Genomic DNA, 24,539 nt, shown 5'->3' with positions numbered 1-24,539 from the left:
TCCAAGTGCTTTTTAAACGCAGGAATATTTGGTGGATTTTGAACCTCATGGGTATTTATCTATCAATGGCTATAGTGCTTTGCAATGCATGATGCACTGCATGCCCCGTGTTCGTCTTGCTCGCTTACTAATGCGCGCCTCCATTCACAATGCATGTTCGTTTCACAAAGCGAGTCAACCGTTTCGCGGAAACGTTTGCTTCGGCAAAATGCCAACAATAAATTCTATCTAATGTACTCGTAATTAAATTCATTCGCAGTATATTTAAATTCACTCACTGTAGAGAAATGATCATCTACTATCGTGCTAAGAATCGTTATACAACAAGCATACGCTTCTTTGAACGCATGTTCACCTTGTACGAGCAAAGGAATGGACATTTTAACGTGAAAAAAAGATCCAACGTCAGTGTTTTGTGTTCTTAGAATTACAGATACCGTAATACCTTGTTAATATTTATATAAAAGAACACGAGTTTGCAACACACGTTCGTGCGCACAGAAAAATATAATACATACTGTATTTAAATATTAATTGCTTATTACAAAACAGTTCGTCTATCCGCAAATTTATCACGAATTCATCACAAGAGCATCAAATTTATTCAAAATATATTCTAAATCCTAGTAAATTTAATATTTCAAGATTGTTAAATAAAAACAAATTCGATTGCTTATATTACATAAATATCGCTTCTTCATTCTTCGATAAAGTTTGATAATATATTTTAAAAGAAAATTAATTCTTCAAGTTTTTCTAAAATTTGTATAATAAATATATTTTAAGATTATTATCAAGAAAATATATTTTTGTAATGTATCTCAAATAAACCATTACTTTAATAAAAAAAAAAAAAAGTAAACCGAGTAATCACTTTTCTTACTGTTAGTAGTAGAACAATATTTTTCTATATGCATAGTAAATACATGAGTTTACGCGCGGATTAAAACTGTCGGATCTAATTAACTCTCCGGATAGTAATAAGATTTTTCGCTAAAAAATAAGTTTGACTTTCGAGGGTAGTAATACATTGCAGTGCAGTTTCTGAAATTAATGTAACGGGAAATACGAGGTAGATGAAAAAAAAGCTCGCCTGTTGCTGAAATGGACAAATATATGAATGCAGCTCAGTGTACGTACATACGAGGAGTTATATATTGTACACCGAAAGTAATAGTACAATGGTAGCGAGTCATTCTGCGCTCTGAACATTTGCGTGACAAACGTACGCGACAATATTGTGTGTCCAAGTCGACAATACTGATCACCACGATGAATCAACTCGCCCCTCGCGGTGTTAGGCAAAATGTATTCACGTATTATAACATTTTCGCGTATGTATTTGCAAGTGTAGTGCTGCGTACATTTTATACACGTATACGCTGATATACAAATACATATTCAGTTCGTCGACTTTGAATATGCATTTTCGTCGATGCATTTTGTTCGATATTTGTCCAATTTTAACAATAAGACAGCGTATGTTTTGTTAATATAATTGCTCGAAAAACGAACCGCTTGTTATTTCCATCCACATATATATTTTAATCTATTTGTCAGCCTTTCCTATATCTTTAAAATAATATTTTATCTTTTATATCTCTCTTTCTTTCAAATCGAATTCTAATTTCTCCAATCGATAAGATTCAAGAAATTAGTCCTCAACATTCTTCAAAATTTCGTTTTCAATTTCAGTAAAAAAATGCATATTTCATACCAGAGACCTCGTAACAAAGTTCGGGAACGAGAAATTTTGTCAAAACAAGAATAAAAAAAGATATATATAACTTCCTATGCTGCTTCATTCTAATTTACTGAAGTCCCCAAAAAACGACAGGCCAAACAAAAGTTTGGCATCTCACAGCCAGATTAGGCACTGTAAGAATTGCCGCAAATTCTTTATCCTAAAATTTCATAACTTTCCTTCGATTTCCAAACACAATTTTCATAATTTTTTTCCGATGCTTTCAATAATATTTTGGAGTTTTTTGCAGTTTCGTCGTGATTTAAGTTAAATATTTTGTCAAGAGAGTAATTTACATAATAACGTAAATCACTATTAATGTTCCCGCGACGCCGCTTGCATTTTTAGTTGCCAAGTTGGTTGCATTAAAAAATTCCGTAGGTATATGACGTATGCACATTGAACTCCTTTAAAGTCAAGAAATTTAATTATCTGGAAAATTTTGCAAAATTCCTCGACTCTTCCTCGATTTTCAGTTATGCGGCAATATCTTGTCTGTTATAGGATCTGCACCAAAGGGAGAACGAATCCAGGCATTTACCTTTCTCGAACGCCTCCAGCGACGAATCGTCCTTCCGATGGGCGTCCACTTGCAACTTCCTCTCTCGAGCAGCAGCGCAGTGCAGTGCAGCGTGTAGTTATACCGGTGCAGTCGGTCGGTGATAAACAAAAACACAAACTCCACGACTAGTCCGATCTCGTTCTCTCCGAGATGGCGTGTCTCTTTCGCGCGCGGCGGTATCAATCGCCCGCTGATTCTCCTTCTTCTTGCATTCGCTCGCGAGAAAATACGCGGCGCGAAGCGAGCGAGACTGCGGCCGCGAAGAGAGGAAGAGGAGGAGGGAGGCAGAAGTAGTAGATGGAAAAAGAGCGTGCGAGAGGGTCACGGGAGAGAGAAGAACAGAGACGAGGAATGATATATCCTGAGAAAGAGGTGGAGAAAGGGGGACGGGAGCGAGGAAAAAAAAGAAAAGGCGAGTGATACTACAAGTGATGGTGGAGGGACGGTGATAAAGAGCGAGCGAGAGAGTTTCCTGGGGCGAGACACAGCCGCGCGTCCAATCGGCGCCAATAATCGATCTGCTCGCTGTCGATTCCGCGACGGCGATGCCTCGCGCGATGCGTTGCCGTCGACGTTGTCGGGTCGGGTCACATCGTCACATTTAAAACGGACCGCTCCGAAAATGCGATCCTCGAAGGACGTGGTGCGCGAGCGCGAGCGCGACCGCGAGCGTCACCAACGGTTGCAGTTGGTTGCAGTCTCCGAGGGCGAATCGCACCGAGGGAAAGAGATCGTCCTCCACACCTCCTCCTCTTCCTCCTCGTCCGCTGGTATATGTTCCTGCTCAGGATCCGATCGAGCAGACACTGACCCCACGAGACGACGTCGGTGCGCAAAGAAGAGAGAAGAAAAGAGCGAAAAAGACGGAGAGAAGAAGTACGAGGAGAGGAACGAGTATATAGAGGCGCGAGGGAGAAACGGGATAGAAGTTGAGAGAGAGAGAGGAAACGATAAATAATGCAGCAGGAGGAAAGACGGTGGTAAAAAGGAGCAAAAGGAAGTAAACGTACGCGATTTCTTCGAGTCTCTACTTCACTTTCGTCGCGACATTTTCCCCCTTTCGAACACGCGCGGCTTTTAAAAACTGCGAGTCACGGAAACCCGAAGAGAAGCGACCACGGAGCGCTTCTTTTCCGCTTATCGTTGCGCGCACTTGGTTTTTCAAATTTCATGCATGTCCAGACACGCGAAAGTAGTGCGCAATTATATATCGATATGGGAAGAGAAAAAGAGAGAGAGAGAGAAAGACGCCGATCGTCGTCGGCAGCGGCGACGATGCGCGATGGCTGCGCGCTCGCGGAAAGTAAACGTGACCAACTCGTATCGCGCGCGCCTGCTTAACATATACTGAATACGTTTCGGCCGGAGCGCTCCGCTATACTGGAGCTCGACGCTCGGCTACCTTCGATCGTCCCCGGCGACCTTCGGCCGCGCAGACGACCGCGGCCGAACCGACCAACCGATGCGTTGCCCGGCCGACGAGACCCGCGTCCTCCCCCCCCCCACTCGCTCAGATTTACCTCGCTACCTGTCAAAACATCGCGCGCTACGTTCTTTCACATTTATTCAGGAAGAATTTGTATTTGCATGATGGTAATGTATGGAGAGTGAAAGCGATAATGGTGTAAGTCATTTTTTAAACCTGTCGACTTGAGGTCAATGATGCAGTCTACGTAAGTCGTAAAGGAAAATATCATTCTAATAACGCGCGAAGAAAAAAAGTGATTAATCATTTTTTTGTCTTTTAAATAACAATTATCGTTAACAAGAATATTTTCTTGATAATAATCTTAAAATATACTTATTACCAAATTTTAGAAAAACTCATTATGTATATTCAAAAACAAGAATTTATTTTCTTTTGAAGAATATTATAAAATTGAGCGAAGCAACTCTTATATAATATAAGCAAATTGAATTTTTTTTGTTTAATAATCTTCATTAAAGTATATTAAATTTACTAGAATTCAGAATATGTTTTGAATAAGATTATAATGCTTGTGATAAACTTATGATAGATTTACAGATATGTGAAATACTTCAAACAATTGTTTATTATTTGCGTACAATATGTACACAAATATGTTAGAAATAGTAATTTAACACAATTTACATAATATTGAATTTTTTTTTATAAATACGTATAAGTAATACGTTTTTATTTTTCATTTTAAACGCGAAGCGTTTACTTTCAAGTTTAATTATAACGTAAAAAGATTAATATGCTCTTTTTTGCATTATAGAATTAATGCGTTTTTTTAATCATAAATGTATATTTTGTAATTAATAAGCAACCGATATCTCTAAAAAATTAATTCTCCCGGACTGTCCTTACACGAGGATAAGATTTATCTGAAAATTATTTATGACTTACAGTGATTTAGTAAAGATGAATTTATATGTCAATTAACAAAAACATTCAAAAATATCCTCATGTGTACCTCGAAGCTGTGTAAGTGTTACTCTTAGTAAACAATTTAAATTTTATTTTATCGCTACGTCCTCTCGAATAATTTATACGAATGGAATTAATTTTCGTTGTTCTTTTTTTAAAGATTAAAACACTAGCAGCAAAAGTGCATATCATAAAAAATGTTCGTATGAAATACACTCATTGTAACAACATACATCATTACACACAATATATTGGTACACAAGTCTGATGTACGTGATATGTACATTGTGACACATTAACCGTGTGTTATTAATCGTCGTTACCAGACACAGTGCGACAGTTTAAATCAGTTTCTACCTCATTTGAAAGTACATTAAAACAACAGAACCGTGTCCTGCAGCATCATTAGTTTGACAATCGTTCACTCGGAGAAACTGTAAACTCGCTTAAAGCGTGAACTCGTTAAAGTTTGAAACATTAAATTGTTTTACAAATACAGAGAATCGTAAATCATTTTAACATGCAATACGACTTTATGATCTTATTCAAAATGATAATAATTTCTCTAAATTAATTTAATATTAAACACGATTTTATTATTCAGTCATCATTTTGTAATTTAAATATAATTTTATAATTTCATTATTCAAGAGAGAATCTTTAATCATCAATCGATAATGTGCTATAGCCGCGCATATTTTGCATATTTTAAATACAGCCAAATTTTTTTATCTTTGTAAGTTTCTCGTCACAATTTTATTTATGTTAGTGATACGTCAATGATATTCCCCTATCACTATATATGCATAAAAGTAACTCCGGCACATTGTCGAGCATACGCGTTCGCGTGTATACATTATGCAAATTGATTCCATCGATTGGCCACCAGACTCACCGCGCGAAATATAGACTTGTTGCACGTTTCAAAAGCTCTATCCTGATCTCTAGAACATGCTCCACCTGTAACTCGTATTTATACCACGCAATCTCAAGAAAATCATATTAAAAAAGAACAAATATGATAACGAGTCTTCCAGCAACGTGTCTATTGTGAATGTACTTTACAAGCGTTTCTAGAATATATTTAATTTGCATTTCAATTCAAAATGTAATAACGAAAAGATATACCGAGAAAAAGTATATTAAATTTTAATAAATATTTGAATAAAAATAACCTAACATCTACATATAGAGAAAATAAGTATTTACTAAATCAAAAATATTATATTTAAATTAAATAAATGGTTCATGTATCAAATAAATATATGTTTATATTTAGCAAATATTTAGTAAAATTTAGTATATATTTCTCTCAATAATATTTGAACGTAAAAATTCAGATTTTTCTTTTATTTCTCAATTTATTTTATTATAAAAATTAAAGATAATAATTACATTATATTAAAGTCTTAATTTTTGTAAAAACGATATATGATAATTTTACATAAATTTTAAAGTAACATTAGGGTAAATAATGAAAACCATTATGTTTTCCATTATGACTCCGTATTTAGAATTGTAGAAAAGTCTAATTATTGTAAGAAGAACAAGGTCAAAATAATTTATTTCTATGACGAAAAATCGTTAAAATTTTCTTGGGTTATTTATATCATAAGATTCATAAGTTTGTACCTTATATAATCTATTCGTCGTGAATACAAACGTATGCTATTTCAATTTGATCGATTCATCCCGTATTGATGGCATTTCTCCGAACATTTCGATAATTTCATTATCGATTGCTAGTCACGCGCAATTCGCCACGTGCAATTTGCCAAACGAGCGACATTTTCTCCGAGTTTACAGACGATTAAGGGTTGTCGTAATTATTTTAAGAGGCTTCTTCGTGGGAGCGGTGCTGTTGCCGATTGCTATGTGTCGCCAACGACGGCGCCACTCTTCTTACCACTAATATGGGAGTCATTATGCCTGGAATGTAAGCACTTTTCACGAGATTATCTAATGCACTTTTATTTGATTTGAAATATTTGCACATAAACGAAGACGAGAATGATTCGTCTTAGTAAAAAAACATCATTTGATAAAAGCTGTTTATAAAATAAAATTGTCACTAATCATGTTTCATTGTTATATCTTTTCATTTTGCTTGCATCCAGTAGATACAATTGCACAAAATAGTTTAAAATAAGATGAAAATCAGCGGCAAGGATAAATTTTTTAATTTAGTTTAGAATTGGTTTTTTTTAATCGAAAATTTTATCAAAGATAACAATTTATCGTACATTTTAATTTCTGTCATTAAATACTTCAGCTTTTATCTTCAATTTTTAAATATAATGGATAAAAAAAAGATGTGTGTGTGGAATATTAATTATATAATTTTTAATTTTTCCTTTATAATTATTAATTATTCGTACATTATCTTTTAAATTTAATATTAAAAAATAATTATTATTACAACTCTTTTATATCTAATGAGTTTTAAATATCGGAAGAAATGGCATGTGTTAATACGACCAGAAAAAAACAAAGCCAATGACGCAGATCTCTTTGTATTGCAAACAATATTTTTATAGAAACTAAAAGAAGAGACGTATATATTTTATTTCATCATAAAGTTTCCTAAATATGCCGTGTAAACGCAGGGAATACATTTCTCGCGAAAAGTCAAGAAAAAAAAAAGATTAACGAGAAAAATGAACAAGAAGAAACACTAACATGTTTAAATGCAAAAGGCATAGCGAAGAGTAGCCATTACGATTCGCAGTAAATGATAGGTAGAACGACATTATCGATCCTTATCGCGAGCTCGACTTTACTGAAGAGAGCAGCAAATCGAGCGGGTTTTGCTTGCTACCGGTTACCCAAGAATCATACAGGATGATAATGAGAGCCTACTATCTCATACCAAGCCAACCATAATTAGCTCGTTGGTAATACATGGTTGTCGTCGGCGCGATTAGTGCTGTCTTCTTTCGCGAGTCGTCTCGTCGTATCGCAAATTGCCGGAATTGGGTAACTGAATACGAGTTTTCTGATTACAAGCGAGTTTCTAGCAGTCTTTCTAAACTTGCGTCAACGTCGATTTTTCATATATATATATATATATATATATAATATATGTTATATATATGATCTAATAAATTCAGTCGTTAATTATCAACAGAAACTCTTTCCATACAAATTCGAACATAATATGAAATTTTTAAAAGAGGGTGACCATATTAGGATTAACAGAACTTATACCATGTACATAATTTATGACAAATTTTATTTAATTTATGGAATACTATCTTTTTTAAATAATTACGATACGAATCGACAATTACAATTTAATTAATCGTAATAATTGGATATCGTGGAATTTTATTAGAATTATAATGAATATTGGTAAAATGCGTTAAAATAACAATTAATGAAATCTTGCCAGTGCCTACAGCAATATATGAATAAATTAATATAATGTATTTTCATTGGAACAAAGTCCATGTTGAAATTATTTTATTCTTTATTAAAGATATTCATATTTATATTTTTGGAAGAAATTGCAAGGAAAATAGCATGTATAAAGTTTATTTTAATATTGTAATGATCTTTTTGTTTGTATATCATCCAATATCGTTCTGAGTTCTTCATCTTCTAGGCGTCCTTCGAGACTCGGGATGAGAGCTTTCGCCTCCTCAGGAGTTTCGGGACACAAGTTGGCTAACGAAGCAATTTCAAATTTGTGTAGCTTCTTTTGCATCAATAAACTGCAACGTAAAAATATTATATTTCGCATTATATTTTACTCATTTGTATATTTCGTGATGTTATAATATATTACAAGTATTTTACATAACATTCCATTTAAAATGACTTATCTGTATTAATAAGTTCATAAATATTAATAATCTAACCTTCTAACAGCTGCGATTGTCTCTTTATTTTTTAACTTTCCAAATCGGTTAGTATATGTTAAGCTCTTCATGAAAACTTCGGAAAATTCTTGTTCTTCTTCCGCAGATTCGTTTTGAGCTTTTCTGTGCTCAAGAAGCATATAAACTTCTGATATCAACAATGTCTCTGCATTTTCAAATTCTGCGAAGGAATTTATTGCCTTCGTTATTTGAATAATAAATTTACAAAAGAAAATCTTAATAAAAACGGCAGGCTAAAAAAGAACTTACAATCTATTTTACAAAATCTTTTTTTCTAAATATACAAAATTTTCGTTTATTAAAAATCATAATTGTCTTATAATTATTTTTTTCTAGAAAAATGCCGAATTTCCATTAATATAATCATTTTATTTAAAAATATATTAACTTAATTTAAGTATATCACAGTATTAATACTGCATTTCGTACAGTATATTTTGGCACCGTATCGGCTTCTTTGAAATAGAATCATTGAGCTGGCTTATTTATATGCCCCTTCTCCACCAAGAAGTCATATATCTTTCGCGTTTTGTTCACGTCGATTTTTAGGAGAATACGGGCCTGTGCTAATCTAAGATGACCACCCTTCTTGCTTTCCATTATCAAGAGATGCTTGAAGTCTAAATAATTGGCGGGCATGACTCTCGCGACGGAGCAAAGCTCTCTCTCGTCGGCGCTCAGTTTTTCGTATCCCGGTAAACCTTTTATAGCGAGAGGCGGCGCTGTTTTGCGTTGTGTGTTTCCGATCAGAGCTGTGTTACAGCTAACAACGTTATCTGGCAATAGATTTCTCCAATTGTATTCTGGATTGTTTAGATACTGCTTTCTTTCCCGTTCATATTCCTGCCTCAGTTTACTTAGCTTCTGGAACATGGGTACGCTATGAAAGTGCTTGAGCCCATTTTGCCTGAACTCCAGTAACCTATTGATACGATTCTTTAGCTCGCCGACGCGATGAAGACCTTCCATGAGAAGATCAAATTTTATCCCATCTACGAGCTGCATGAATATCAGCAATCTCTCTGCGAGCGGCCTCGTTATTGTATTCTCGTATCTCTGTAGCGATAATATAACTTTGCGTAATGCAATTAAACCATGTTGGCGAATAATTCTGTGTCTTCTCTTGCGCTCCTTTAACCTGTTGTTATATGCCTGTACTATTGCCACTTGCAATGCTTGTCCTAATTCGTATGTGTTGTCATCTGGTTGGAAGTCGTCGAATTTGAGCTCAGATATCAACGATTCTGCATGATTATCGAAATTCACCTCGAAATCAGATCTAGCCGCGTTATAACCTGCCAACAGTCTGCTGTTGGTCGTGTTTGAAGCAAATCTAGGAGGTTCTTCCAGATCTTGCAACTTGTACAAGTAAGGTATTGGTTCACAGCCAAATAAGCTGACTTTATTCTCCTCAATCTTCGGCAGACCTGGCAAAGTCTGATTTTCAATGTAATGCTGTAAATAATGTGTTTTACACTCATTGACAGATTTTCTATGCATCCTACGTCCTATATCTATCCAATTTCCGAAGCCACATTGTTGCAAAACATCCAGTAACTCAAGCTCTTGCTTGGCAGTCCAATTGCTGCCCTCAATCAAAAGAAACTCGTTCTTTATAATGGCATAGTCATGATCGTTCTTGTGTTCGTCAATCTCACAGCCCTTGGCAAAGCACGGTGGACATATCTCGACATCAGTGCATATGGCGCAACGAATGTATGGTTCCACTAGGATAGACCTGCACACGCGGCACATCGGATCTGAGGCAAGAATTTTGTCCTTCAAGACTGACACCTCAAGTTCTACGTCATTCTCAGATTTATCTGTTGGACTCAATAAACAGACTGAAAGAGGAAAATCGTTACCTTAGACTTGACCGCTCGGATGTGCAGGCATTTTAAAGTAATGTTAACGCAAAAAGCGAATATACTCTGCGGAATTGTTTGAAACTGCGTGTGCTTAAGCTTCATAACGTGAGTCAAGATTAAAAATTTACATTAACGTGTTAACACTGCTGTTGTTTACACAGCAGCAAACTGCATTTACACATTTGTTCCGTTTCTTCTTTTAGCGGGTAAATATCAGCAGAGTTAAAATGTAAAACAATTGATTAGATTTACATTTTTTATTGTAAGCTCGTGCAATTTCAAAGCCCTCGCAATTAATTACATTCACTTCTACTGTTATTATTAACAAGTATCACGAAAGTGAGGTTAACTGTAACGTTTCTGTCAGTTCGTAGATAACGGTTAAGAAATAAATATACCTTTCGGGAACTGCAGATCTGCTGCATCCTCCTCTGTCATATCCGTGAGATTAGGATTGGCCATGTTGACTGATTTTTACTAAATATATCTTTTATTCACCATTAATAAAAACGTTGCCGCGTCCAACACAGTCATGCTTCATTCATCCTAACCCAACTTGTCCTCCTCAGTCCCTCTACACAAGCCCAAGATAAGTCACGTGCAGAAGTGCTTAGTGGCGCAATCAGGTGACAAAATAGCAAACGTTTACACAACATTTTAGACCAGCCGGTATGAAAGTCTTTAAAAAACATTCCTCATATCTTAAGTTTTTTTATTATTTAGATTCAGATGGAGAAAATTAATTCTCGTTTAATTTATAAGATGAGAAAATTGTTACATAAAATTAATTTGCGTTTAAGGGGATGCTGGAGTGCCTGTTTTATCATTATTTAGTTAAAGACTCGTTTCTCTTAATTGCATTTACGGATGGAAAAATCCTTCTGCATAATTAAAACATCGACAACAATGAATTGCGCTAGCTACATTTTAATACGAAAAACGGAAGAAAATTAAAAACTTACAGTTTCGTTATCGGCTTCTGCAGTCGACTCGACACATTAAGCTGGTTCTACATTAGTTGCAAGTCGATCGCAAGTTCGTTGCGACAGCCAATCTCAAGCTTGCATTTTGAAATCAACGCTTCAGATTGGCTGTCGCAACAAACTTGCGATCGGCTTGCAACTAATGTAGAACCGGCATTATGTGAGAAGCCGATAACGAAACTGTAAATTTTTTTCCGTTTTTCGTATTGAAATGATAGCTAGCGCAATTCATTGTTGTCGATATTTTAATTATGTAGAAGGATTTTTCCATCCGTAAATGCAATTAAGAGAAACGAGTCTTTAACTATAAGTAATGATAAAACAGGACACTCCAGCATCCCCTTATATAATTGATTAAATTCATTTATTTAAATATCTCGTTTAATCATTTCGTTACTTTTTACGTACACAAAATTATTTTACAATACGTATAAACTTTGAAAGAGATAAGATTTCATTAAAAAATACCATCTGCAAAAACGTCTCTATAATTTTTCTTTTTTCGGTAAGTCAAACATTTGTAATATACATATATAGTCAGTTTATAGTTTGATACTAAATTTAATTAACATATCACGTCAAAGTGACATCGCGTGCGCACGACTGCGTTCAAAATATTCTTGTATGCTGTCGGCGCAGAATAATAAAACAGTCTGACAACTGGGAGTTTCAGTGCAGGTACTATTATTTCGTAATGATTTAAATAGCATACTCTATAATAACTCTGTATAACATGCAGAATGTAGACGTTATACTAAATGCGTCCTGAACAATAAACTAGGCGTCGCTTGAAAATGCGGGATAATTAAGGTCAAACGTAGAGCGATAACATCGGAATACCTAATCGAGAGAATCCGCATTGAAATCATTAGTATGCACATTTGTCACCTTTCAATGAGAAACAATGAACGTGAGACCATGAATAAATCGTCTATACTGTTGTCGGAGAAGAGAAATCATTTTCAGGATGCATGTTTGTATCATATATCACATAATAATTTTTAACTTTCCCTTAAAGACAAATATGTTCGAAAAAAGTAGGATTAAATCAACCATCGTCACAAGATGAGTAGAAAATATTAAACAATAAGAATTATCGCAAACAAAGTTTGCTTATAATATCTTAACGCAATTATTGGCACAATATTAGACATCGGCCAAATATTAGCCCAATATATCCTCAATGTTTAATCAATGTATCGTCAATAAATTGTTATTAAGATATCGTTAGATAATAAATAGTATGTGCACGAACATACAAATAAATTAAATAAAATTTCTGATGATTATCTTTTCTCGCTATACGAATTTTTCTTCACTGTAAAGCTTCATTAATAAAAATAAAGGAAAATTGCAATTAGCGGTCTATAAATTTTGTACATGCTGCGAACATTTGCATCAAATTTTGCTGCCGTTAAAATAATTCTTGCGTGGTGCAATACTCGGCACGAATAGAAAAATGAATTTTTAATTAAAAAATTACATTATTGTGTACAGATACTTGAATAATATTTTTTAAATTTCTGCCGTGTATAATTTTTTATTCGTTACGCATTTAAGCATTTACGGTAGTAAGACATTCATGTAGTTGAAATATATACATAAGTATATACGTAACAATAACATTATTATGCGCACATATTAGCCGACATTTTGTGAAAGCATCAGGTAAAACATGTCTTAAACACGCTAATTAACAGCTTTCTATGCCGAAAATGTATTGTTAATAATAACGGTGATTAATTTTTAGAAAATAAAATGTCTTCTAAAAATCAATCACTTTTACATCGCTGAAGAGTATAATTATACAAATGTAATTTTTTTTATGTTTTCTCATTACTTTTAGTATATATATAATTTCCTAAAAATGTAGAGAGCGTCTTTTTATAACTTTATTCAACCAATGGTATAAATATATCAATAATTCACGTTTATTAAAAGTATACAAAATTAATGTTATAATTGAGAAATTAAATTTTAATTAATTTTTAGGAGTATAAAAGAAATTAATTGTATCGTTTTGACATACACAAAACACATTCGTCCGGGGTACCCTATACATACGTTAGAACGTGGAGAATATACTGTTTATCTTTTGCTTTCTATATGTCTCACATGCGCCCTACGAATGTCTCCCGAACCGCACCATCCTTCACGCGACGCGTGTCCTGGAAACAATAGAAACTCGCGCTATACACGAGAAAAGTTTGCTCCGTGCAGTTCTGTCGTGCGAGACGTGGAAGCGTGCATTAATACGCGAAAAGCTGGTCGCTCGGTCGCGGATATTGCGGGAAGTGTCGACGGGAGTGTTACACGTGAGAAGTCGATTTCCGCATTTTCGACGGGATACACGACCTGCTTAAAAATGGAGCTGACGTACGACAACGTCGAGCCGGATTTCTCAAATACGAAGACGCTGCATGTCTGCGAGCTGATAGACAAGAAGGACGAGGACGTTCAGTCGGCACGCAATAGCATCTACGATACTGTTTATGGAGTAACCACCATTAAAGGGTAAGATATCGTTTGGTTTGTCAAAAGACTGTAGGAGAAGGTAGTTAGACAATTGTTCAGCGAAATTCTTTCAGAAGCTTTTCTGCTAAAGCAATCGTTAATCCTTCATTGATCGCGACGTACATATTTATCAATGCCCAGAATTACAAAACTTTCCATACATTTTATATACACGACGACGAAATATTTAAATTATAAAATTCAACTGCCGCATTCGATGTGGTATAACTTATATTATTTACACGTCCCTCTCTTTCACCTCAAAGTCATCGCGCAACGAGCCTCAGGTATTGACCTATCCTATCGTATTGACAATTCGATTGTGTTGCGCAGAAAAACGTTAATCATTGGAGAATTAATAACAATAAAGCAATTTTCATAATAACATATAATGGAATGATAAGTCATCTTTCAAACTATAATTAACTTTGAAAAACGTCTCAAGTAACAATATCCCAGCTAATTGTAAGTTTTTATTAAATCTTTAAGAATCGCGCGACGTAACAGATAAAACGCAAATGAAGGTTATATTCTCCTTTGTGTTTGACAATTATTATTATGTATATATTTTATGAAACGTGTTTTATGAAAGGAGTTGGTAAAATTTACATCTTGTGTGATCGATACTTAACCGTCAGCGAATAATTAATGTTACGTCATCATAAATTACATCCATAAACGTAGCCGGTGCGCTGTTCATTAACAAGAAGAAAAATTGAAATGCATTTTTAACAAATTTTTATATTCTGAGTGTCGAATACAAACATTAATCAATCAATTTGACAGCTCGATTATATCTGATCTATTCTTATTGATATAACTAGAAAGTGACAATGCCACATAAAAAAACAAGTTAAATGTACAAAATAACGAAGAAACTCATGTGTGTTTTACATTTTATATGTCTCTCCTTATATCACCCATAGTTACAAACCACTCTATGTAAGATAAATAACTGCAGGGCTTTTACTGAAAACATCAACGACTTTCTTAACCGGATCCTGAGATAAATTATTAATAACAGCATCGAATTAATATTATAAATAACTGAGTTATATCTCCACGATGTAATTAATCACCCGTGATATTTTACTACTTTGTCGAAGCATTAAAATACATCATACCAGCCTAGCTAATAGACTCTTATTGTTTGCGTAGATTCAAATTGATGACTCCGTAAAATACATAATAGTTATCGCGGCGTCACTTGTATTATCGATAGTAACTGTCAAACGCATCCTAAAATCACAACATGATGTTTAGCTTACAATTAGAGATTTCGTAAAAGAAATCTATAGACCTGACTAACAGTCAGCGAGTTTAAAGAATGTCTTCGTCTCCGCTCAAGCATTAAGAAATGACACTTGTCTCTCTCTCTCTCTCTCTCTCTCCCCTTTGATGGAGTTATTCAACCTTTTACGGTTCAATTACGACTACAATTTATCTCATTAACATCACTGCGAGCGTTTCCACATAACGGTGCACACACTAGTGCCGGTCGATCCCGGTGCAAAGGACTTCACAAGCAATTTACAATTAAAACTGCATAGGATTGCATTTATTTTTTGGCATTTCACCGGTAATTCAAAATTTATTTGTCATTTTATATTTTAATCTGAACATATGCAGGCTGTTGGGTATAATAACCGAGAAAAACCAAAGAGATTAATTTAAAAAAATAAATTAAAAATGTAGAATAATTTTTGAATCCTTTTTTTTTTTCAGAGAGAAAAAAGTTTAAATGTTTGTCAAATACCACATACAAGTGCACACGTAATATCTAAGTATATATACACAGGATTAGGAAATTTACATTTATAATTTATAATATCATTCATGTGAGCTGCGGGTAGTATGTGATTATATCTTCATTAGATTTAATTTACATGACAAAAAATGCTACATGTGACGATTTATAATTCAAGCGGAATATAATTCTATTGTAATAGTATAGAATTCTAAGAAGTTCTTCCCGAAGAACCACTCAATCATGAACCTTCGAACTATCTTCATCTAAATTCAGGTATAGGCAGGTACTACTTATAAGATCGATGGATCGATCGATCCTGCCTCACAAGTATGATCTCTTCTTACAAGTTTGATTGCATCTTCGTCTCTATTATAATATTACGCTCATCTATCGACATCACAAAGCTTATATAAAACTCTTTCATTTGCCCGTTGTAAAATGTTCTCTTATCGCTTTTTTAAATGCAGCAATTTTATAAACAAAGTAAAATTAATGAAATATAATAAGATATAAAACTAGTTTTAATGATATAATTGAGATATTTATTGACGTAAAATTTCTATCACATCGCTAAAATATTGATCCTTCAAAGAAAGCAGTTTTGGTAATTTTGACAAGATATCAAAGGATTAAGATTACAATGAACCTTAAGTCTGGCCTTATTAAAGTAACATCGATAAATATTCATAAAGTGACTTTAGTTGAATCCTACCGGTATTCATGGACACTACGATTATATGGCTCCAACGCAAATTACGATTTACGTAAGCTATCGTGATCGATGATAGCGAGGTCAACTTCTCCAAAATGTGGCCTTGCAAAGAACGAATAAACGAAAAATATCAAATAGCAGAAGTAAATATATTCAAAAGTGTACGGTTTTGAAAACAATGCTCGGTAAAAGTTGTAACACTCGAATAAAAACCGTGATTCAGCGTCCTTTGGCTTCTTCTAATTTTTTATTATCGAAAATCGCACTCTCTAAAGATTACTATTTAATCTATCTAAATATTATTGAATTAACTCTCTCTTTTTTTGTAAAATAAAAGATCGTTCTTATGTAAACATTATTTTAATAATCTTATGTAAACATCCTTTACTAATCGTTTTTATATATAGTTTAACATTCAATCAATGTATATATTGTATATATAAACGAAAAATATATTTTTTTTAATTAATACCTTTCTTTAAATTTTCTACATATAAAACAAAATTATAATGATTTTTAATTCTAATAAATATTTTAATATTATATATATGAAGAGTAGTCATTAAATATTTTATTTCTCCTTTACAAACATAAATCTAGTAATTAATAGGTAATAAAAAAAAAACAACGTTTCAACGATGTTTAATATATATGCAACGATTAAACAGTTTAACTATGAATAAATTCGATAATTTAATATAAAAAAAATAAGACGCGTTTAATTTTTGTGCATAAAAGATAACGTATTTTCGTATGCTATATATAGATAAGTTTCTCCTGTGATCAACAGTAGCACTGTCATTGTGATAATTTAAAGAGAATGAGCCTATGTTGCGAGATTCATGACGATAGAGAGAACGCGAAACTACTTTCACCGGTCGTTAATCGACGGCAAACCTTTTTGCCATTATTCGATCGATTAAAACAACTTAGAAAGTTAGCAACATTGATCAAATGTGTGAATTGCCGTAGTTTTGTCCCGGCAGAAATAATTCGTTTCCACACTTTATCACAGTATGAAATATTTTAACTTACCAATAGGTTTTTTTCTGTCTAATATATACAGACTGATGTTGCGATGTAAGATACTAGTCATATTTTACTTTGAATCACAATGAGTCCGTATTCTGCTTGCTTCTAATATTTGACATTACGTTTAACACTAAATGTGACTGCGTGATTTAGAGTTTTGTTTGTTCAGAATGACTATAGTTCCAAATTTAAACATGAGACAAAAGAAAGAGTCAAGTTGTTGTCTTCTATGCAACAACGAGGTATTTTCTTACAGTCTTTCGTTGAGAAACGAGGTTCAGGTGCTCGGAAATTAACTATCACGTCCCGGAAGCAAGAATAGCTCTAATTTTGTTGCGCAACGTCATTCGAGATTATCATTTGTGCGTTCGATTCACGGAAAGAACTATTTTGCTGAAGTATCTAGAAATTTAACTAGATACAAATCTAAAAATAATTTTATTAGACCATCATAATAATTACATATAGGAATCTCATATAGGAAGCGCATAAGCAGTGCTATAAAAAGTTTTGACCAGCAACCAGTTTGAGCGTTCTAAATAATTATTGATAGTATGATAAAATTATTTTCAGATCCATATCTAGTTAAATTAAATTTTTAGATATTTCAATAAAATCATTTTTTCCTCGTGTTTACTCTTTGCGTACAAAGATATCAAGCATTTTTCATGACATGAATAAGACAGTAAAGCAATTTAGAATTTGTAAGATTAAAAGAGATTTAATTAAAATTCGTGGAATATATGATAAAAAGTGATAGTGCACATTCTAAAAAAATAAATTTTATTTCTAAATATAAACGGCTAGATGTTTCTAAAAGAAAGTAAGAAAATAAAGAAAGCATAGAATTGTATATAATTAATTCTTAATATTTTATATATGAACTATAAATTTATGTTATAAACATCGTTTAAATTTTGTAATGATCTTTTCTCACTTTAAATTCCATAGTTAATCACAAGTATTACACTCTTAATTACTTTGAACTCTATTTATTCTTTGCACGAAATGTCAATAAATCGTTGCTATCGTGATAGTTAACGGTCGTAATATGTGACTTTAATTCTCTCAATAAGGAGAATACTTACAGACGATCTTCGATAAAACCGCTGCTGCACATTACCTGAACCTAACGGGACAAGACTGATAAACATTCGTCGACCACTGTGATAGTGGTGCCACTCCTAGTCGACTGCTGCATAAGCGAGGTTGTGCATCTCGTATGTATATATGTATCCTTCGTATCCTGCGTATATAATTGACCTGATCCGATTTAATATGTATTAGGTCAGATCCTTCTTCGAGAGAGAGCTAGATGTATCTTTACAACGCTTGAAAACGTTAGAGATGGACAATTTCAATTTTCAGTTTAAAATATCTCATTACAACTTTCTCCTTTCTTTTATAAATATTAAAAATGCTTCAGAGGTGATTGAAAAATACTCCAAATATAAAATCATAACAAAAAGCTAAAAGAAAAAGAAACTGTTAGAGCCTAAATATAAAACACGACAAATACGTGCGTAAGCATTTAATAATAATTGCTTTATTAATAAAAATATGAATATCCAATGCATCTAATTTAAAATATGATTGTGTGGCGAAAAACAATTTACGCAAACTGTCTATCAAAAACTACTATCATCTACAGTTTGTGCAATATACGAACAATATTTGAATAATATGCTAATTGTAATGACCAATGAATTTTTAAAAAGTTTTAAGAGATTTTTTTATATACAGTGGTAACTATTATCGTATATTTCGCGAATCATATTCAAGCTTATATAAACATACCGAAACATCGACGGCGAATATTAGTAACTGTATATTGTCACGTGGTATATCCAATCGCATTATAGCAATCATATACTGAAATGATTTAAGCATTAAGTTCTATATGTTATTTATAGCTTTGCATATTCATTATGATCATAAGAAAGGCATTATTTATGAGAACTGCCAATTTCAATAAAATATGCCTGTGTATCTCATATAAAAGTAGGTAAGTATAATTCCATATATAATGTATAAATTATAATAATTATTTAATTACCGAATATATGAATTAGTATATTAAACAATAGTGATTATAAGTATCAAATTTTTTAATATACTATACCGAAATACATCCATAGAAAATACATTCAAATCAAATCGTCTCATACCGTAGCATAACTCGCCGAAATTGTTCGTCGATATAATGATATCATTCAATTAGTTTTTTAAATAACTTCTAAAAACTTTTCAAGTGATAATTTCATTAATTGACAAATTAAATTGCTTACATGCAATAAACAAAAATAGATTTTGACGAAACAAGAAAAAAATAGTAGTGTTGGATAAACACAACTTAAAGGAAACAATTAATCTGTCATTCAAATGAGTGGTTAATTCCTCCTAGTCGCAAGCGAATTTATTTGCATTGATCACGATCTTAATTCGAGAGAAATAGAACTCGAACGACTGTATCAGATTATCGATAAAATTTGACTTACTTCCAGACTAAGAGCTTTAAACTGCCATGTAAATACCTTATCTCAGATACTAGGTTTTCCTCGAGTGCGGACAAGTCAAGTGAATATTTTTATCGTGACCGGTCTAATCGGTTATCATTAATAAACTGGTTCGCACGCACCGACAAACGCCAAGTGGAATGAGATGACATGGAACACTGACCCGTTGACTCTGTTTTACGAATAGACTGCGTGAGACGTACGATAGGCAATCGGTGTCGCCGCTCTTGTTGTATTAGGAACCATTAATGACTTTCCGATATCGCTTGATAACGCGTGTGGCGATCGTTGCACTTGCCGCGGTATTTGCATATTAGTTACGACGGCGCGACGTGTATTATACATCATCACCGGATTGTGCCTGGGAAATCGCAAACAAATTTCCAAGAGACTATAGAGAAATCTACTCACTGTATAATTGAAGTCAGATATTACTACATTCCAAGTATTACACCAAGTATATAGTATTTTCATATCTGATTGCACAGCGGACGGTATGTCCACACACTGATCGAAGTTTGATTATCACGCAAATGGCAATGTAAGAAACCGTGGAAATAAGAGCGTGCTCGCGACGATTATCCATACTATTGTGCATTTTTGCACGATTTCCCAATTATCGAGATTATAGGTTCTTTATTAAGAACCATACGTAAAAATAGAAAAATATCATTCTATTGATAAGAAAAGTAATTACTCAATTTACTTTCTTTCTTTCAAGTGACAATTATCTTTAACAAAGAATATTTTCTCGATAACAATCTTACTTTACGAACTTTAGAAACATTCAATATATACTCAAAAGAATTAATTTTCTTTTAAAGAATATTATACAATTGATTGAAGAGAAGCGACTTTATATTATATAATAAGCAAATCGAATTTGTTTTAATTAAATAATCTTATAATTTTGAAGTATTAAACTTTCTAGGATTTTCAGTATATATTATATTTTGAGTGAATTTGATGCATGTGATAAATATTATAGATTTGCGAATATATTAACCTTTAACATAACTGAAACAAATATAAGTATTAAAAAATATATTTCATATTTATTTTTCTTTCTGTCTCTCTTTCTTTCTTGAAAGTTTATGAAATGTATTTACTCAAATGACATTTTGTTTTTCAATTTAATATTAATGATCGGAGCATATGAAATATGTGATTTTAGGAAAAAGATTTTTTTAATAAACAGGTATTAAGTAAAAACTAGAAAAAAGCATCGCATACTTCAAAGAGGGAAATGATCAAAGGGGAATGATAGTCTAGCGAACTAATTTTTCGGATTATTTTATCCAAATTTTTTCAACGTCGGGATGGCTATCGGGATTTTATTTTGTCAAACTTTTTTAACACATTTTCACATTCAAATCGATTAACTAATGTTAATAAGTATGTCAATAATGTTTCTTGTACATACAATCTGCGTTCCAAATCGAAGCGCGTCTGACATATCAATCTTTTTAATGCCACGCTAACGGTATCTCATATCTCGCTGTTTGGACCACTATCACATTTGCAGACAGAATTGTATTTTTATTCAAAAATACGCAAAACGAGAAATATATTATTCGCATCAAGAAATTTACATTCATGTATATATAATGTAACTCAGAGATTTGTAATTAATCATTGCAAATTTATTATTTGCAAATCTGTATTACCTATATACAAAAAGTGATCGTTAAATTTTTAACGTGTATTTATTCTCGTCTTATCAACTGGAAAGTATTTCAGTTTCTTACTAAATCAAACAGCTTATTTTGTCACACTATATCATTTCGCATGCCCGCAAAATAAGATACTGTAGCATTCGAGATACGAGAGTATAATAATTAAAATATAATAACTAAGATTAATAACTTATAAATAACTAAGTTAGTAGTTGCAAAAATCTGAGCTGATCCTAAGTGAGTCCTATCCACAAAGATCGCGACAGTATCTAGAACAAATGACCCATGTTCTTAAAAATATCATCACGTTGCCATCAATTTTTTCCTTTCAACTTCGCCATTGTAAGACGTCAATCAATAATCAATAGAATTTCTTTAATTAATGTTGACACACTTCCGCGTTATATACCGTTTACTGACTTTATTTCAGTTCCACTTTCATCTTGCAACTTCTTTGCCATAACTTCGCCAAGATAATTCCCATCCAGCTTGACGACAATGATGGCTGAACGAAGAATGTCATAATGGCTCTCAATTGGGTCCAATCTATTATTTTTTATAAATACTTACAGAAATTATATGTTGTTCTCTTTCTCTTTAGGCGCTTTATCAAACTAATCAATCGACCAATACGCCAATTGAAGGAAATAATCACACGTCAAAACATTCCGAGCTTTGCCTCGAACAAAATAGTTTCGATGTAAGCAAATATTGTATAACTAGCTTGTTATGTGTGTGTGAAAATATTAAAATAACATAATTTAACATTAAGATACTTGGTCTAATCTGGAAAAAAATTTTTTTCATGATGAATATTCAACCGAGTCATACATTTTACTCGAACGAAGTGTACCTTATTTGTAACGAACAAACAGAAGGAAACGTGAAGAAACGGTGACAAATTATAGAAACATTCCACGACAACCGTAAAGGTTTTTACGAGGTTTCTACGCTACGCCGTGTAATGTAACCTGATTAGCATTCGCCCTTGATCATTACCTTTAATAAAACTTGTATTGACTATACTCGTAATACTCGTAAAGAAACTTTTGTCATGGGAGGAATGAAAGAGGGTGAAGGATAAACAAATCATCAACCGCGATCGTGCGTATCAATTGTTTCCCTGTGAAGCGATATATCGACGTTCGTACAGATTTACCATAGACTACGTATGGTAATTTTAAAAACACCTACAAAATAAATGAAAATACAATTACAAAAATTAAGCATAAAGTTATAAGTATATATGCAACATGTGAATATATAATATATAAAACTAAATAATATTAATTTAATGCCATATAATTTGTGATTTAAGCGATATTTTTAAAAACACTAAGTGAAGTTATTTATCATTCCTTCTCTCTCTCTCTCTCTCTCTCTCTCTCTCTCTCTCTCTCTCTCTCTATTTGCAAAGTGAGAAAACATGATCCTGTAAATTTCCTGAATTATCCTTTAATTTGCGAAGCCATAAATCGTTTATTGCGTCCCTACGATCGACGATTGCACACGCGGCTTACATAAGTTCAAGCCCTACTAACTGAGTTCTGGAAAGAGAGAGACTTCCATCCTTGTTCAGTTTGCACTATCGAAGAGTTTCAAGGATGTTTGTATAACGGAGGACTACTTACTATTTAATTAATACTTGCGCATTAATACTCTTGAAGAATATAATCGAGTCAAGTTTCCGAAACTCGGCCAAATACATGAAACTGTTCATTAATCTTTAATATTCCACAAAATTATTCGGAGATCACGTCTCATGTTAAAGAGACTTTGTGGCCATTGTCAATGATTATTCGAATGTTGATTATATAATTTTCTTCAAATTTCACAGCTCTGTGGTATTATAATATTTAATACTATTTTAATCAGAATAAATGAATAAATGCATTGGATGTTTCCCAAATTTATCGCGCATATTGAATAATTATATTTTAATATCCATATCTGATTTAATATACATTAAAATGAACTTATGCACAATATTTAATTGATATTTTTAATACAATGTTTAATAAAATAAAAAAGAGCACATCATATATTCTTTGACTAATATTTCTCAACAAGTTAAGCATGCGTACAATTGAAGACTGAAACATAGAATTCTTGGAACGTTCTAAATAAATTATATTGTTAAAAATTCTTGCAACATCACGCAATGACAACATTTACAAACGACTATAATTCTGCACTTATCATAATAGATTTCTCAAAATTGCTCGTTTATAACGTGCGTCAGATTCGCACGTTATAAATCGTGACGTTTCTTGAGCCAAAGCGACAAATCGAAATCAAGTGCACTATAATGAGGAAGTCTCTCCTTGATATTCAAATCAACTGAATCTGCAGTAGTATGCAGAGCTTAAACTCAGAGTTTAAGAACAGAGAGCTCGACATTTTCGTCAGAATTTCTTCACATTGTTCTATAAATTCTACTTTAATTGACATATACTTGGATTAAGATATATTATGTAATGCCTTGGTAATTCATATTGATAATACAACAGATATTATTTAAAAAAAAAATATATATATATATATAATACAATTAGAGAGAAAAATGGAAGAAGGAGAAAGAAAAGGGGAGAACGAAAAAAAATTCGGTTTCATCACAAAGTTTTTCAAATTAGTTTCCTTGAAAATTCTTTACAATGTATGCCGCGAAAGTGACTTTTCAAATGTATCTCTTACAATATAAAGAGATCTGAAAAATACAGGTTCAAAAAAAGTTTTGTTTCTTTGAATTTATACTTTTATATCCCTTTACTTTTGAGCTACGCGAAACGACACGCTGAATAGATTTTTCTCGGATTTTCGTTCAAACTGGTGAAATGTTCTCGTGAGAGAAACACTGGAACTTGCATACGAGAAAGAGAGACAGAGGGAGGGAAAGAGAGGACGTG

General features: G+C 32.9%; 1 protein-coding gene across 1 annotated transcript; it reads right to left on the bottom strand.

Moving 5' to 3' along the window:
- Window positions 1-8,217: 8,217 nt before the first annotated feature.
- On the bottom strand, window positions 8,218-10,990 carry LOC108779069 (RNA polymerase II subunit D). The gene is made up of 3 exons (XM_018546418.1): window positions 10,849-10,990; window positions 8,562-8,742; window positions 8,218-8,414 (listed from the first exon to the last, which is right to left on the bottom strand). Exons 1-3 carry the CDS (start codon window positions 10,910-10,912, stop codon window positions 8,240-8,242), a joined length of 420 nt encoding a protein of 139 aa, XP_018401920.1. The 5' UTR covers window positions 10,913-10,990; the 3' UTR covers window positions 8,218-8,239.
- Window positions 10,991-24,539: the final 13,549 nt, after the last annotated feature.

This window comes from Cyphomyrmex costatus, unplaced genomic scaffold (genome assembly GCF_001594065.2).
Source record: "Cyphomyrmex costatus isolate MS0001 unplaced genomic scaffold, Ccosl1.0 scaffold55, whole genome shotgun sequence".
Classification (NCBI taxonomy): domain Eukaryota; kingdom Metazoa; phylum Arthropoda; class Insecta; order Hymenoptera; family Formicidae; genus Cyphomyrmex; species Cyphomyrmex costatus.
This window is presented reverse-complemented; position numbering and strand designations above follow the sequence as displayed.